Source organism: Carassius gibelio, chromosome A10 (assembly GCF_023724105.1).
Source record: "Carassius gibelio isolate Cgi1373 ecotype wild population from Czech Republic chromosome A10, carGib1.2-hapl.c, whole genome shotgun sequence".
NCBI classification, from domain to species: Eukaryota; Metazoa; Chordata; class Actinopteri; order Cypriniformes; family Cyprinidae; genus Carassius; species Carassius gibelio.
Window position 1 is genome coordinate 2,755,679 of NC_068380.1, and position 18,701 is coordinate 2,774,379.

Genomic DNA, 18,701 nt, shown 5'->3' on the forward strand with positions numbered 1-18,701 from the left:
CAGAATTTTACTTTAAAAAATATGGTAGCAACATTTTAAGTTTTACAGATTTAACTTAAATTCACAATAAAATACCGTATTTTATTATCCGATGTTATGTTAATAAACCAACATACTGAAGCAATAATATCTGTTTTGAACCATTGTAATGCACTGCTAACCACCAAAACCGGTGGTGATGAGAAAGTCACATTTATGAACCAAAGCTCATTACAAACTAAGAATAAACAAACAAAAAATGTCTTTCAATTAAAAAAAACATCCAATGTGAAGTGTCATGAAGGGAATTTTTACTGTAAATTATACAATTACTTTTTCCTTTGACATTTTTAACAGTATTTTACTGTAAAATTACATTTATTCACTGAATATAGTATGCAAACTTACTGCTAACTATTTAAGAGGTTTTTACTGTAACATTTTTACAGTCTTTTACTGTTAAAATCACAATCACTTTTTTACAGTCTATCTATTCACTGTAAATTATACAATTACGTTTTCCTTTTTCAATTCCAATTTTTTTTTTCTGTATTTTACTGTTAAAGTACATTAAATGTTATTAGATTTATTCACCGAATATAGTATGGAAACTTACTGCTAACCAATTAATAGTTTTTTACTGTAGAATTCAAATATAGGTTTTCTAGTTTTCTGTTTGTGGCCTCAGTTCAAATGAATGAAAACAAGTGTAAATTTCGGTGTAAAATGCTTTGTGTTTCCATCACACTTTCGTGTTTCTTTTGATTATTTCTGAGACGGACCAAAATACCAGGTGTAAACAAGGGCCTAAAAAGGAATCCATTTTTTGTTTTAGCAACACATTTTACATTTCTGAAGCTTGACTCATCTTTCATGTGAACCCAGTTCCAATAGTAAGACCGAGGATGAAGCAGGTAGAGGAGTGCAGGGCGCTGGGACACAGCTGGCGGAGTGGATCCGTGCAAAGCGATGACTAAATGAGGGGTGGCAGGAGATGTGATTGTGTCGTCTCTGGGTCTCCATCGTAGACACTGAATTAGACCAATCGATAGAGGTCTCACATGGGTCCGTTTCTCCTCCAGCCCTCGCTTGTTTTCTCTCCTTTTATTTTTCCAGAAATGCTCCACTGTCTCTAGGTCAGCATCTGTGTCCCAAAGGCCATCTCCAGCTGAAGTTAACTGATTAGTGCAGTTTTTCCCAAACAAACGAATCAACTAGTTGGCCATCCTGAACCATATCAGACTGCAACCCAAACTGTTCAATGGAAGTGCAGTTGTGAATCTTTTGTGTATTGTGCTGTTCAGATCTAAGTTTGGTAAACATTATTAAATAGAGTTGCTTTGTGGAGATCAGATATGAGAGTATCGCCCTCTAGTGGTGTTTAAAGGAAACACAGCGACATAGACTCTGGTAGGTTTATTCTTGCATTTAATCATAGGATAATTTATCTTTGTGTGGTATATAGCTTCACTCCTGTGATGTGATTGGTTCAGCCAACCAGTAGAGTTGGCCTATCACATGACAATATTCATCAACTAGAATACAGCAACAATTTAGTGTGCTTTTTTTCTATGAGGTGCACAGAAACAGGACTGCACCTGTAGAGGGTTTTGTCTGCACCTCAGGGACCGTGGGTACAGTGCTGATAAAATTGCAGACGTTAGAAGCTGAAGGTTTGACTAGCTATTTACAAATTGATATATTGTCACACCATCCTCCTTTCTGTGCACATGCATGCAAACACAGCTGGATACGACCATGTCACATAATCAGATAAAAGACTGTGAGGCACATTTTTATTTTATTATTTTATTTTCATTTGTTTTATTTTTATGCTCATTTATTTGTATTAAATTACATTTAAATGTTTTTCTTTTATTATTTTTTTTTTCATAAACTTCCCTGTTTTTTAATTATAGTTTTTTTTTTTTTTATTTAGCAGAATTTTTTTTTATACGAAGCACACATTTGCACCAACTACTTTAAATTGTTTTCTTTATTATTAATCTGATTATTAAATTACTAATTCATCTAAAACATTTTTTAAAGTACACATTTAACCCAACTATTATTATTATTAAAATTGTTTTAAGTTTTATTTGTTAAACTTAATTTGATTTATGTTTTAATATTTCAATAATTAAATTTACCTTTTATCAATTTGGCAGACATTTTTATCCAACCATGCAAATGCAACAGCAATTATTCTACATATATCTAAATATTGTTTAATTGCACTTTATTCATTTATTTTTGTCAGATTGCACCAGGTGAACCTTCATAGAATGGTTCATGGGCCCATAATATATTACAGTTTTAATCCTAAATTCATATTTAACTTTGCTGTGTATTCAGTGGTCATCCGTTTGCCCGGTTACCCGATCAGGAACGGCCCAATAGCAGCCCGGCACTAAATGAATCATCAGTTTCAACACCACAATCCTTTTAGAGCAGATGGGATCAATGAAGCCATATCTTCTTCTCTGAATTAGTCAGAGTTCTCTGTGTTGTAGAGAAATGAATAGTCAGGGGAAGAGGCTTCATGATTCCCACAAACATCTGCTGCTCTGCTGTTTTCATCACCAGCGCTGAACACACGCTCATAAATCAACACAGTCAGTTCACCCGTCCACGTACACTCACGCTTCTCTTCAGCATGGAGGACGATGCCCGAGCATTCAACAGGGCTTGTGACAGTGTTCAATTGTGTATTCTAGTATTTAGAAAGCAGAGTGACCAATGGACATTATTGAACAAATGATAATGTGTTTTAATATGCAAAAATTCTGAATTCATATGAACATTTGTTTTGCTAAATATTTGCATAAAACTCTGATCAAAATTACTTCAAAATAGAAACATGTACATGCATAATATTTGTCAGAGGATTTTGAAACTTAATTGGCCAAGCGCACTAATAACCAGCCAGTTGATTAGTGTAAATTAAATCAAATTAACATTTATTTTTGTGTTTCTTTGTTTATTTGTACTATTTTGCTAAATATCTGCTTAAAATCTAACCAGAATAGTAAATTTAATCAGAATTGGAGCAAAAACATTTTACCCAACATTGTTAGTAAGGGCAATTCAATTAAATTTTTTAAATTAAATTAAATTTTAAATGTAATTATTTATTTATTTTCTTTATTTTATTCTTAAAATGAAGTGTATTTGTAGCAATATATTTGTAGAAAATCTAATCAGAATTAGTAGAAAATATACATTGTACACTATATATATATATATACTTTTTTTCTTTCATATATATATATAGTCTTATTTTGCTATCAGAATGAGTGATAATTATGTTTATTTAAGCTTTTCCATCTTTTTTTGGTGCTTTAATTACATTTATTTAATTTAATTAATTTGAACATTCAGGCGACAATTTTTAGGCACATCAGATAATTGCAGGCAGATTCATCATCTTTAAAAATGCCAATCTATATAGGTAATCTCTAAATGACCAAATATGATCTAGTCCATCATCCCGGTCCATATATTGGACTAACAGTATGCAACAGTGCGGCTGTAACAAGCAGACAATACCAGTCAATAAACATCAAGTCCAAATAAGTTTCATCATCTCCGGCGGTAAACTAGCAGCTATCTGTTCCCCACGTATGAGGTTCAGCGAGGTGCTGAATATGACTATGAATGCTCAGTGTCTCTGCAGTGCCCCGTGCTTTGTTCATAAAGCGAGGACGGGGAAAGAGATGAGCTGATGTCAAAGATGAGTTTACCTGCTCGCACCGACCTCCTGTCCCTCGAGCTGCTTGCCAAACTTCACTGCATGTCCACCAGCGGCTCCCCATTTGCCACCAACAAACCCATCGACATTAAAGCCCGGAGAAGATGGTAACGTTTGTTATTTACTGTTTTTAACCACCTTCTGTTGGACTCTGGAGGAGCGACATTCAGGTTTTTAGCTGTTTGCTTCTGTTGGGCTGCTGTATCTTCTATGGTTGTGTGTTATGCTAGTGGATGTATTTGTATATTCTTAAAGCGAGTCTTGTGGAGAAGCAGAGCTCAGGCTGGTAATGTGTTTATACCATCGCTTAATCACATTCGCCTTTAAGAGATTAATAGAGCCATATCAGGTGAGAGACACTCGCTCGGATTCACCCGCTATAGAGGAATTATGCTATTATTGGTGGTATTTCCAACATAGTGACATTTTACTTTTGGAATTCAACTGTTGTGACCAGAGGAATCCAAGCTGATGAAAGCTATTAAGTTACAAACATGCACAAAAATATTTGATATACATGTGCATCCAATAACAAGGATGGGGATTTGACACATGGTGGAGTGATGGGTGCAATGGAAGGTTTAGTTTATTTCTTTCACTGCATTAGCTGTCATGAACTAGCAATATTCTTAGCGTTTTTAAAATTTCCTTCATTTTAATTAACTAGCACATTTTTTAAAGTCATAATGACTTCAAGCATGGCTGAATTCGATTAAATTCAATTCAGTTCTATTGCACAATTAAATTTAATATTCAATATTTAAATATGAATATTTTTATATTTTACTTAAATTAAATTAAGAGTGATATTGATTAAAAGATGCCGTACATTTTTTATTTCTATTTTATTATTTTTTTGGGCTAGTTCATGATAATGTTAAACTTCATTTTAATTGTTTAGCAGATTTTTTTTACATTTCAAGTTTTAAATAATTTAACATTAATAAATAAATAATGAATGAACATTAATCATTTTCTGGCAGATAATGATGTCAAACAGTGTTTAATTCAGTTCAGATGACTTAATTAAGCTTATAGTTTAATTCAGTTCAGTTCTGCTTATTGTAATTGTGCAATTAAATTCAATATTTCATATTTTATAACTAAATTTGATGTATTTGCTATTATTTTTTATATTTGATATTGTAATGTTAATTTTGTTTATTTATAAATTAACATTAATATAGAAACAAAATATATTTTAATATACTTTAAAACTATTTTATTTTAATTTATTTATTTATTTATTGTTAGCTCTTGAAACCAAATACATTATCTAGTGTTAATAAATTATACTTTACTATAAAGTATTACCAAATACTTATTTGTAAAGCTGGGGTCAGTCTGAAACTGTATACATTGAGCACTCTCTGCACCATGGTATAGTGGCAGAAATTTGGGATATTCAAACTGAATTTTATTACATGAGTAATAATATATAATTATAGTATTTTTTGTGATTAAGCTAAAGCTTGTGTGCATTTATACTGAATGTTTTTAGACTACTGTTTTTCATACAAACCATTAAAACCTTAAAACCATATAGTTATATTTTTACCATCGTATTGGGGTACCACAGTATATGTTTATCATGATTTAAATGTATGCTACTATGGGAAACCAATGCTTAATTAAAAATAAATAAATACATTAAAACTTAGAATAAATTTAACCATATAAAACAGAGGTTTCTACAATTTTTACAGATGTTACTGATTTTGATAATGAACAAAAATGTACCTGTGTATCCTCACTCAAGACGTTTGTTCACCTGACGCCTGGAGGAATTAAATTTACGCTGTTTGTGCTAAACTTTGTAAATGTCAGCCGTAATCTGATTGCTCTGTTATGTGAGGAGTAAAGCTGCTTAAGAGTGTGAGAATTTGCTCCATCAGCGTGTTTTATCACAGACCGGCTGAGATGGTGAAAGCGTTCCCTTGAGACTCTAAACACCCATTTCTGATTTAATGAGTGACTCCGTTTGCACAGATGATGGCCAGTTAACACAGGCACCCATCCTGCTGATGACTTGATGGGTTTAGAGAAAATAACACAGAGAGCTTTGGCTCATTCTTCTCTGGCCTCAACACGGTTCAGTTTCAGATCCACACAAGCCCATCAGGAGGAATTATACCAATGCACTTCCTCCCCCAGCGCGCTTCCTAAAGTCTTACAGGAACATGAGGCACACAAACCCACCGCTCGACCGCAGAGGGAGCAGGAAACTTCAGTTACACAGCCTGTGGTCAAACGGGAGCGTGGTCAGGTGTAAAGGTGAATCAGAAAGAGGATCTCACCCACAAGCCTTTCACCGTGAGGTTTTTGGTTTGTAAGCATTCAAATGTGGTGCGGTCACTTTAAAGGGATAGTTCAGCCTGAATTAAAACTCTTTACTCATTCTTAAGTGAAGTGACATACAGTCAAGTATCATGTCCCATACTCAGAATATGTGCTCTGCATTTAACCCATCCAAAGTGCACACAAAGCAGTGAACACACACACACACACACACACACACACACACACCGTGAGCATGTTTAATAATATTAATATTGCAGCTTGCACTGCAAACTGTGCTGAAGATGTGCATAATCAAAGGAACACAAACCTGCTTCGTGATTTGACACAATATCACTCATTAGAACATGTAGAAACTAAGAAATTAATATTTCTATTAAGATGTTTATTCTGTTAAGGAAAAAATCTGTGGAAAAGTGAAGGATTTGTCATGTTCTGACCATAAAGAGTAGTTAAAAACCACAGTTAATGGTCTGCTTTCACAACTTTCTACAACTTTTTACTTGGGAGCAAAAAAAACGTTTTTTAAATGTGAAATAAATAGAGATTTTACATGTATCATGATAATTATCGATATCGACTGATATGAAATATTTTGTGATGTTTTTTTTTCTCATATCACTCAGCCCTAGTGTCAATCATTGTTTAGATGTGAATAAAAGCATAAAATAAATCTGTTCATCCTATAAATTGATAATATTTTTCTTTATAAGACTTGGATTAAACCGCTCAATTCATATGGATTCATTATACAATGCCTTTATGAGCCTTTTGGATCTTCTAAGTCTTCTAAGTTTCCCGCCCTTTAAATGGACCCGGACTTTTGGTGCATTACAAATATCTTAATTTGCATTTCAAAGAGGATCCAAGGTCTTATTGGTTTGGAACAAGTATATGATTACAGAACTGTTATTTTTAGGTGAACTGTCCCTTTAAAGAAGTGGTGGGTTTCTGATGTTTTCATGAGAAACTAGCGCAGTACTTTGAGGGAAAGCTGGAGGTAAGAGTAGCCCTCGCTTGGACTCCGTGTCCCTAAAGTGCTAATCAGATTACCCAGGGGGGGCGGAGCAAGGGTTAACGGAGGCCACATGCAAATATCTGTCAGTTACTGTGAAAGGGGAGGAGCTTGTGTAACCCAGACAGTCCAGGAAACACTTGATAGGCTCTAGCTCAGACGTAAACTCATGGACTTGCAGAAGGATCATACGGGCGACTACATCACCCCCAGCGAAGCTGTAACCAAAGGCATGAAACGAAAGCGCCTGCTCAAGTCCTACAGGTAGGGAACATGCTCAGAAACACTCATGACTTGCGTACTGGAGGTGTCTTGATCTGCTGCCTGACAGAGTGTGATAAGATGATTCTAATTTTGAAGTCTGTTTCTCTGTGGTAAGATGGAAGTTGAAGTTGTGGGTGGTTTGCTGCGATGTTTGTAGTTTGAAATAAGAAGTAAGGAAGGCTTTCTCTTTCTCAAATTCTGGAAATTTCTTATAGTATTGAACTGGACTACTAGACATACAGTATTTTCTACATCTCGGTAATAAAATGGTATCCATATGTAAAAAAGCAAAAGATTGTATGCATGAATATTAGTTACATTAATGTCCTGACTCCGACATGTTTGCTTTTTGCTTTTTTTATTTTTTTTATTTTATGGTGGGTAAAGGAGTTGTGAATAATTAGCATGTCAAACAGTTTTTATTATAATAATTATAGATCTTTTGTAACATTATAAAGTATTATTACTTACATTTTTGATCAATTTAATGCATCATTACTGAATAAAAGTGTTTAAAATCTTATTGAACACAAACTTTTACAAAATAGTGTGCGTTTCATTGACATTTGATAGTCATTTGAATGTCATTTTGTGCTATTATTTTTGCATTTACTATCACAGCAGATCAGTTTAGGATGTGGGAAATTGTGTGATATTCATTTTGAAAGAGGAAGAGGTTTTGGCCCATTCCGCTGATAAATTGCCCTGATGCTTTTTTTTTTTACGTTTCCTTTACAAGTAAACCTCAAGTGTTACACCAAAGAAGTTATCGGTGCAAAACTTCTTTTCTCTAACAAACAACTCACAATTACGAAGAGCTGCTTCTCATGCTTTTAGTTCTCATAAATATTGTATTAAAATATGTTAAGTTTATGGGATAAATAGCAGTTCAGTAACTGTGTTTAAATGTTTTTGACAATGCTTTTATTATTTTTTATTATTATTAAATCACGTTTTGTCAAAAGGTTCCCACCACTAATGAAACAGCGCAGGTTTAATATTTCTGTGTTATCCACCAGAGGGCCTTCATCTGTTTTTCTACAGCTCCTCGTTTGTTCAGTTCTGCTGGCACTTTGCAGCATGCATACTTTCTCCTACATACTAATATTTTAAAATTCAAAAATCAAGCTTGAGTAAATGCATGCATGTGCTCCTGTTTGAAAAATGAGTTAGATGTATATTTTAAAAATGATTGTTGCATGATCAGTAAAGCTTATTTCCATTACATGCAGCCAGTGTGAATATCATTGTGCATGTACTTCTTTCACCTTGTTGCATGAATTCATTGGTTTTTATGTGAAAATGTAGCACAATGATGTGTTGCGTGGTCTGTCCATGATGCATGTCAAAAAGACTCAAGCCACAAGACACCCACATGCCACTTACTGCTCAAATGATGTACGTCGTCAGAATGTCATGAGACTTTACTAATACTGTGCACACAATTTTCCATCTGCTATCAGAGCACAATGAGCTTGGTTATTCTAAAAACAGCTGAACGGGGTTTTTGTATGTGTGCTCCGTAACACAACTGCTGGATTCCAGGAAATCTAATATAGTTATAATCACACTAATGGTAAACAGAGTTGCCAAGAATGATTAGGAGGCAGTGAATGGAGATTTGATCAAGAATTTGTCATTTGAAATGCAGGTGACATTAGCACATCATTAATGGCAGAAATGTACCGGAAAATCAATTAAAGACGTAATCAAACAGACAATGAACTCTATTAACAGCAATTATTATATGATGCAATCAATCTATGAGTATGTCATGATCTATGGTGTTGAAAGCAGCACTGAGATCAAGTAAAACCAACAATGAGTTGCAGTCTTGGTCTGACACAAGAAGCAGGTCATTTGTAATTTTAACAAGTGCAGTTTCTGTGCTATGGTGGGGCCTGAAGCCTGACTGAAAGTCTTCATGGATCATTTTTTTGTAGGAAGAAGCACAATTGAGCAGACACAACTTTTTCAAAACATTTTTATATAAATGGAAGATTTGAAATGGGTTTGTAATTTGCCAGTTCACTAGGATCTAGTTGTGGTTTCTTAATAAGAGGCTTGATAACCGCCAGCTTGAATGGTTTTGGGACGTGACCTAAAGATAACGATGAGTTAATAATATTGAGAAGTGGTTCTTATGCAACGTGTAACATCTCTTTCAATAATTCAGTGGGTAAAGGATCTAATAAACATGTTGTTGGTTTAGACACAGTGATAAGTTTATTTAGCTCTTCCTGTCCTATAGTTTATCTTTGGGTGCGATGAATGAAGCTGAAGTATTAGACGCTGTAGAATCTACATTTGTTATTGTATTTCTGATGTTATCTATTTTATCAGTAAAGAAATTCACAAAGTCATTACTATTAAACTGTGAGGGAATGTTTTTATGTGCTAAATAAAAACCTTGGATTGTTTTGGTTATGTTCAATGAGTTTGTGGATATGCTCTGCCTTGCCAGTTTTTAGATCCAGTCTATAGCTGGACATACTGTTTTTCCATGCAATTCTAAAAACTTCCACAATTGTTTTTCTCCATTTGCACCCAAGACTATGAGTTTCTTTCTTTAGAGAGTGAGTATTACTGTTATACCATAGCACAATACGATTTTCTCTAACCTTTTTCAATTTGATGGGGGCAAAGCTTCTAATGTATTGGAGAAGATAGTGCCCATGTTGCCAGTCATTTCGTCTAGTTCATGTGTATTTTTGGGTACACAGAGCAGTTGAGATAAATCAGACAGGTTATTTGTGAATCTGTCTTTGGTGGCTGGAACAATAGTTTTGCCTGGACAATAACGCAGAACCATATAATTCACATTAGAAATACGCAGCATGCCGATACAAGGAAATGGTCAGTAACATCATCACTTTGATGTGCGATATCTATAGCCAAAAGATCGAGTCCATGCAATATAATTTAATACATATGATTAAAACTATGAGTGGGCCCTGTGACATTTTGCTTGACTCTAAAATAGTTTATGAGGTTAGTAAACGCAAGTCCTAATGCATCTTTTGTATTATTAACGTGAATGTTAAAATCTCTGACAATTAGCTCTTTATCGACTGTAACCAATAGGTCTGAGAGGAAATCTGCATTCTTTTAGGAAATTTGTATACGGCCCTGATGGTCTATACAGAGTAGCCAGGGCAAGTCATACAATACATTTCTTTTGCATATCTGTCAGTGTAACATTAAGCAGAAGTATTAATAATGAGTTAAACCTGTACCCTGTTTTCTGGGTAACATTGAGAATATCACTATATATTGTTGCAACACCACCACCACGACCAGTCTGACGGGGCTCATGCTTATAACAGTAGTTTGGTGGAGTCGATTCATTTAAACCAAAATAATCATTTGGTTTTAGCCAGGTTTCAGTCAAGCAGAGTACATCAAAACTATTATCTGTGATCATTTACAATAACTGCTGTGACATGGAAATGTGTGTGAATAGAGTATTAGTAATTTACATGAGATTAGCGGCAACCAATCTGACAATGCTAACAGGCTATAAGCTAATAGTGTACTCGGGAAATCAAAATAAAACTAGTGATAACTAGGCGCTCTGATTGTTTTTGTTGTAGAATACGATAGAGGATATATTCACACTTTATAGAAATGAAAATTATGGTGTATAAAATTGATTTTAAGAAGAAAAAAAAAAGATGATAAAGAATTAACTTTATAGAGCTCAAATAATAATAATAATAATGCACATAAGGAGATACAAATGCATTCCCATATCTAAGAGTCCCAGTAAGAGCATCTCGAGTTCAGTATTGAGGAAGTTGAAGTGTGCAGTAAAGCACATCATGCAGAATACACACACTCTCTCTTAAAACTGAAGACTGCAAATTGAGAAAAGATGTAGTTGGATGGTGGAAAGTGTGAGTTACATACCAAATATGAATGCTGTTTATTCCTTTACAGCTAAATTTGACTATCGGTTAAAATTGGCATGCATATTAAGAATTGGAACATATATTAGGAATAGAATTAGAGTGTAGTTAAAGCACAACAGCTCTGTGGAGTCCATTGAAGCTTTCAGAAACACCTCTGTATCTCCATCACTCCTGTCAGGACTGTCATCCACACTCTTCTAGGCTCGTTTCTTTTTTTAAACTGTGTTTTCTCTCCTCTCACATGGGCCAACTATATAAAGCACACTCAGAGCACTCTTACGTCATGGGAATTTTCTGCAGAAACTTCTCACATGTTTCCCCTAAAATTCTAGAAATCAGAGCAGAGCTTAGATCATTTAGCATGGGAAGAGTTTAATGAGAAATATTTGAGCTCATAGTGAGATCTCTGCCTTTTTAAATGCGATATTCCAATTAAATAAAAAGGTTTTAATATTGAAAGATGAGAATTTAAAATTATTTTAGTTTTTAAATATAATATAGTGCCTATTAATATTTAAAGTAAATTTTTTTATTTATTAATATTTGAAATTAACTTTATTGTATTTTTATATTTTCAGTATTTTAGTTTAATGTATAGCCATTTTTTGTGCTTTTTTCATTTTAATTTGTTTTTAATGTTTCTATAGCCCCTTTCACACTGCCATTCCGGCAAATACAGGGGTAAAGTGTTCCTGCAATTGTTCCCGGGTCGCTAGATTTTGCACTTTCACACTGCCAGTAATGACCCGGGATATGTGCGTGCTTTCACACACAACCCTTGAAGATCCCTTAACAACACGTGACATCAGCGCGTGACGTGTAATGTATGAGTCGAAAACGCTAGGCATGTTATACTTTCACTGAAGCAAGCAAAAGATCTCGGCGTCAGCGCGGAAAGTGAGGAACTAACTGATCTCTGCTTCATTACAGTTTGCACATATGTTTTCGTCGCGAACATTGATCTTCCTTCAAAACAGCCGAGTTGTGCGATAACGCGCGTCATCACTTCCACACGGAATTAGATCTGGCTTTTGTTCACACAGCTCTTATCCCGGGTCGAACCCCGCAATGTTACTAGGTCCCCGACCCGGGTTCAATGCGGTAATCGATCCCGGGACGTGGTTGCTTTCACACAGAAGGCGACCAGGCAGTGTTCCGGAAATATTGCGGGTCCGACGTGCAGTGTGAAAGGGGCTTATTTAACTCTATTTTTACTTCAGTTTTAGTTTGATTAATTTTAGTATAAATTTCAGGTGCAGTTCTTCTAATTTTTGTCATCTTCTAATTTTCTGTAATATTTATATTATATTTTATTTGTGATTCATTCCAATTATGGAAAACTATTTTTATAGTTTTAGTTAACAATAACAACACAGTATATGATATTTTGGTCAATTTGAGCACAATTTTAAACATTCTCCTGAGAAGCAGGAGGCTTAATTAAGTCTCACTTTGCTTTCTATACATCTTAATGCCGTCTTACAGAATGAATCGAGATGCTAAAGAGATCTCATTGGTGGTTTTTCTTTCCCATGGGTCAAGTTGTTCTTGTCTTGTCATGGGTAGCTCATGCACGCACGTGTGTGTCCTGAAGTGGGCTTTGATGCCATCACCATTTCCACCCCCTCCACTCCCTATTGCCACCCGAATTGGTTCCCTTGCTGAGATACGGCACAAACACACACGCAGGACCCTGAGGGTTTATCCCCCCCTAACACACACACACACACACACACACAAACATACACACTCCCACTGCTAGGCCACAGCAACCCAGGGAAAAGAATGTAGAGGAGGAGAGCAGGACTAGAAACGTGATATTCACTCTGGCTTACGTACCCTGCAGACACAGAGAGACACAGAGACTCTCACTGCAGCTGCATTGTTTGAGCACAGAGCTGGATTATCTCAGAGAGCATGTCCATCACAGAGCAGGACAGACTTTGACAAGGTCTAGGGAAAACCGAGAGACGACTGCACACATTTGACCATGAGTATCGTTATGAAACCGCGCTCGCGTTCCACCAGCTCTCTCAGGAACACAGAGGGAATCTGGTAAAGTTTGACTTATTCTGGCTTTCAGGCTCAATGGCATGTGTCATACATTCGAAACCTGCTTACAATTTAATATGAAAAGTGTAATCCTGATTATCTTAGTTCTTAAGATTTATTATTTGTATTAAATGTAGTAATATTTTAGTATGCACCCACATAAAATTGAAGGCTTATAGTGTTTTTGCTATATCCAGTAATTGATATTCTTGCTTATTTTAAAGCTATTTTAATTCCAGTCTAGAAGATTTAGTGCAGTTTTTCAGGTTAAATCAAACAATGCATTTTTTTGTGCAGCACAGAATATATATATTTTTTGCACTCTCTCTGTCTCTCTCTCTCTCTCTCTCTCTCTCTCTCTCTCTCTCTCTCTCTCTCTCTATATATATATATATATAAATATATATATATATATATATAGTAAAAATAATATTTTTATATTTATTATATAATTATATTATATAATTATATTTTAAGTTATTTAAAATATGTGTGTAATTTATATATATATATATATATATATATATATATACTTTTTAAAACTACAAAATAGTTAAATGTTTAGTCAACTTGAAACCTTCCTGAGCAAAACAGGATATTTAACAAGAAATAACGTAGATCAGGGCCCAGGTTGTTAAAAGTGGGTGTTACCAGAACAGAGTCAGGGGGTTGAAGTTGATGTTGAAAAACAAAGGTTTGGTGACGTCAGACGAAAAGGAAAGTCGTTTATCTGCAGCAAATCAAAGGTTTCGTTTTTATTAAGAATAACTTGCACTAATGAATCGTTCACAATATTACCATGAACAAGAAAGAAATGAATTTCTTGTGTGTGTGTGTGTGAGTGAGTCTAGTGTGTTTGTTGTCGGCAGGACTGTGGTATTAGTGTGGTGTAAAAATATCTCGAGTCAAATTTCAAATGTGCCTTTAGAGACCGTTCACAACACAAGAGACCACAATAGCTCACATATTCCACCACCAAAATAAACATCTCAACATTTATTATCCTGCATTGAAGTGCCCCATTATGCCATTTTTAAGGTTGCTTATATTGTTTTATGCGTCTCCTAAAACAAGTTTACATGTACGCAAGGTAAAAAAAAAAACATGTTAGTTTTCTCAGAAAATAGATTTAATTTTACCTCATGTCTAAAAGATTCATAAACGTTCAAACAATCAGTCTCTCTAAACCCCTCCTTTCTGTGAGCCCTCACTGCTGTGATTGGTCAGATGGTGCAGTCCTTTGTGATTGGTCTGGATTGGTTTATATCGTACAGTGTCAAGTGTTGAAGTTTGTGGTAATTATGAGATGTGATCAAACAAATTTACTTTCACAGCATTGGATACATCATCTTCTCGACATGTTATTAACCCCACAGAAATTGTACTGTGTTTGTGGGCAGGCAAGTTGGTGATGTAAAACGTGTGCGGGCATTATGCAAATGTGCTACTTTGTGATGTAGAGCCGTAACAGAATAAGAGTCAAATTCCTGACAACTCGTTTAGACAATTGAGGGCCTAAACAACTTTGCAGATAGTTTATGTTCACATACAGCTACATGATACACTGCATGAAAGGTAATAGTCGAAAAGGCATAATAGGGGCACATTAATGATGCATGTATCCGGCTGCTCTATAAAAAGCACGTTTCATGTTGTGTTTGGTGTCTTTTCTACTATGAGTCGTGTTGTTGCAGAACCATATTTAAGAACAGATGCTCCAACATGCTCCAGTGCATGTCTCTTTTTCCTCTCAGCTCTCACCGTCAGCCTGCTCTGACCTGGAAACATGGAGCCGGCCGCATTGCACGCATTCAGAAAGATGCAAGTGCGTCCTGTCACCTCATGGCACGTCACCAAAATGACTTCTCTCCCCCTTGCATGCGCTTGCATTTGTCTCTCTGGACCCTTCTCCTTTCTGTGATCTATCCGGGGACGACCTATGCCAAAATAGGCCAAGGGCATCTCTCTTGCTCTCTCTTTTCCCATGTGTCTTCGGCACCTTTATAAATAAACTCATTGTCGTCTTTGTGCCTGCAGTTGACGGTCAGGGCAATTAGAAAGCCTCTAGAAACCCTGTCGTACGTCAACCTCTCAGAGACGGGCCCCGGTGGACAGATACCTGCTAGCGCACCCCAAACTTAGCTGACCCCCTGTGCCTTAAAAGGGAAGAGGTGCAGCTGCTCTGTGACGTGTGAAGATAAGCCTTTGGCATGACGTCTGGTGAAGCAGATCAGATGTGTCAGCTCGGCCTGCTGGATGCAGGCGTTCTCAAGAGTGTGTGCTGCTGCTGTATGTGTGACACACATCTTGCTGGGTTATTCTTTCTTTAGTATGTTCAAAGGGATAGTTCAGCACAAAATTAAACCTATCGTCATTTACAGTATTTTCCAGAAAATAAGCACCCATTTAGTATAAGTCGCACCGGGTCTTGCATTGGTTGAGAGAAAAAAGTTGCATGCAGATTTATTATAGTATTGTTTATTTAGATTCATAGATTTTATTAAAAAGAAAAAAAAATCTGTTTTTTATTTAATTTAACAATTTTACATTTTATGTGCTTTCACCATTTTAATTAGTTTTTTAATATTAATATTTTATATTAATATTAATATGACTGAAATTAAATGCTTTAAGAAGAACCCTTCAAGTAAATGTACCAGTCCATGCATGTTTTTGGTTTACATGCCTAACCAAATGTTCATTTAATATCCTTTCACAATTCACACAATAGTTTGACATCACAGTGAGATTTGCCGTTTACTGCACATTCCCATGGTGACCATTCAAGTTAAATAGCCTTCAGACTGCTTTGGTTGTATTTTCACAGCATTGCAGGTTGGTTATTAGAGTAGGCAGTGAAGTAATACGGTATATCCGTTCTGTCCCTCCAGCTCTCCTCTGGAGGATGTATCACAATACACTACTCCGACAGTATCGGTTAAGGCTCAGGTATCTTTACACACTAATGCAGAAGTGCATTAGGAAGAGAATGTGCTAATGGAACTGATGTAATACTGTGGCTTTACTCATGAATCTGAGGTCAAAACAGGCCAAATCCCACAAAAGAACAGAACACGTCCCACTGCGGGAGAAACGTCCCACGGAGAACCTAAAAGCAAGTGGTTTTCCGGTCTCCCCAATGTCTCATTTGCAGTGCGCCACTAGACGTCAAGGGCTTTGCTTAGTGATGTTCACCATGCCGGTGTATTTGAGAGTCCCTGACCTCTTATTTTTGTCTTAATAAATGAGCAAATGTTTTGTGTTACATCACAGCACAGAAAGAGAAGGTCAGCAGACAGAAGTCACACATGTGAAAAAGACAAAGGTCAGGGTCTTAATTCTCCTTTACTGTACGTGACATGAGGGGAAATGTGACTAACACATACATTTATAGCAGAGACTTTCAGGACCTCACACTGAAGCATCTGGCTGCAGAACAAGGGGTCATTGATTTCTGCATCTCTCTTCTATCACCAGCTCTTCAAAGTTATGCCTTTACACTCATGGATGTTAAGTGACCTCACCGAGTCATCCCTCTCGAGTCGGGATTGTGCACCATTCAGAACTCAATGGAGAATGCCTTTTAATTCCAATTGAATTCCTGGGTTTGAAACAAATTTGAATCAGGCTGCTCGATTGCAACATTACATTTCAGGAAGCGGAGTTAAACTTGTAAATGCAGTTCATGTAACTGTAATTTTCAAAAAGAAAACCATGAGTGTGTTAGGACCATCTTTGAATCTTGACTTTTTCAAACTTTTTTTGTTGATAGATAGATAGATAGATAGATAGATAGATAGATTTATTTTAAGATCAGGGTGAGGTTTGTGAATTTTGCACAACTTCTCAAGTCTTGAGAACAGCGACGCAAAAGTGGCCAAAGTGTAAAACAGGAAGGAAAAGAAGTTTCTTGCTCAAAGCAAGTCACACCACATTCAGCTGAAATCAAGTAACTCACTCTTGAGTACAGTACGACTTGTTGCTGTTTAGCATGTCACTTTATATCAAACCATTCATACTGTATGTACTTCAGCAAACCTGTTTACAGACTCTGGAGCCGTCATTGCAGTCTGGATTGTTTTGGCGAGCAACACTGTAGGTGCATTTAGATCTTGACCGACCTGACTGCACTCATCCTTTTTAGGAGAGGAATTTAAGCTTCTTTCCCACAATTACAGATAGCCATTTATCATGGTATATCTTCCTCTGCTCGTCATTTTCTGCTGGAATTGAAATCAGTGGTGTATGTGCACGGATACACGTCTGTCTCTGTGATCCAAACAGACCTGCTCTTATTTTCGACTTCCTGTGAGTCGAGACCGTCTCGTCCATGTGGCAGCATTCCAGATCCACGTGTCGTTTGCTGCTTCTCCCATTCAGTCTTTCTAGGAAACTGCTGCTTCTCTTTAAAACGGTCAGAGAGAGGTGTGGACTGAGTCACAGGGGATTTGTTGTGGTTTCAGATAGGGACGCTCGCGGGTAAACTCGGTCACCTGATGAATCACCACCAGTGATGTCGCGAGTACCTCACTGCAGCGATTAGCCGTCGAATAGCCTCTTAACATAATGGATGGTATTACGAGAGCTAAAGCCACTGACCGTGTCCACCTGTGCACTAGATGACACTGAGAGGGAAACCCCTGTGTATCCGTCACTGCTAGTGCAGGTCATGTTGATATTCAGCTGTTCACATGTGTTCACCAACATGCTCTCTCTGGTCCACCTTCAAGTATGCTCATAGCTGTGAGGTGATGATTAGCATCCCCTGCAGACCGTTTACAAGGGTACGCTCACATTTGCAATGCAGTGTACATGTATTTAGGAGCACATGTGTGAATAAAACAACTTAAATACAGTTTAGTGGCATTTAAGGTTGAAATATATTAAATCTTATAAGAAACATCTTAATAGTCATTTTAAGAAATCTTACAATACATGTGATTTTTAAACTTCAAAAGGCTATGGGCCCTATAATACACCCGGTGCAATGCGACGCAAGACGCAGCGCAAGTGTGTTTGCTAGTTTCAGTCCGGCCCCGTTCACATTTTCCCGTCCAGCACCACGTCGTTTAATTAGCAAATGCATTTGCGCCCACGGCCATGATGGTCTAAAAAAGAGGTGTGAAGGCGCATTGCTATTTTAAGGAGCTGAAAATAGACTGCGCCATATTTATATATATATATAATGCCTACATGTCATAATGGATAGTCATCGCATGTATCAGAATCTATTTGCTCGCACACGAGCAGCTCGGTTTCATCTTGGAGATGCGTTCTGTCTTTGCGCTTGCCAAATTCCGCCGCGTAAATAGCAAATCCGTCATGGCATGAGCGCAACTGGCTCTTAAAGGGAATAGAAGATGAGACTCCTTTGATTGGTTCATTGTACGTTACTCCCCCCAAAAAAACCCATTACTCATTAAGAAAATAG

At 36.5% G+C, this 18,701-nt stretch overlaps 1 protein-coding gene across 9 annotated transcripts in view; it reads left to right on the top strand.

Annotated features, from left to right (window-relative positions):
• The window catches only part of LOC128020821 (cAMP-specific 3',5'-cyclic phosphodiesterase 4D), a 167,703-nt gene that overhangs the window by 121,544 nt on the left and 27,458 nt on the right, over positions 1–18,701 (top strand). Inside the window, exon 1 of one of the 9 annotated variants that reach the window (XM_052607559.1) lies at positions 7,180–7,307. The exons of 6 other annotated variants lie outside the window; for them this stretch is intronic. In XM_052607559.1, the coding sequence (XP_052463519.1) occupies positions 7,213–7,307 (95 nt within the window). In that variant the 5' untranslated portion in view covers positions 7,180–7,212. Of the gene's footprint in view, positions 1–7,179; positions 7,308–13,113; positions 13,274–18,701 lie in introns of those variants that run through there. 2 more of the 9 variants (XM_052607565.1, XM_052607562.1) reach the window with 2 other exon arrangements.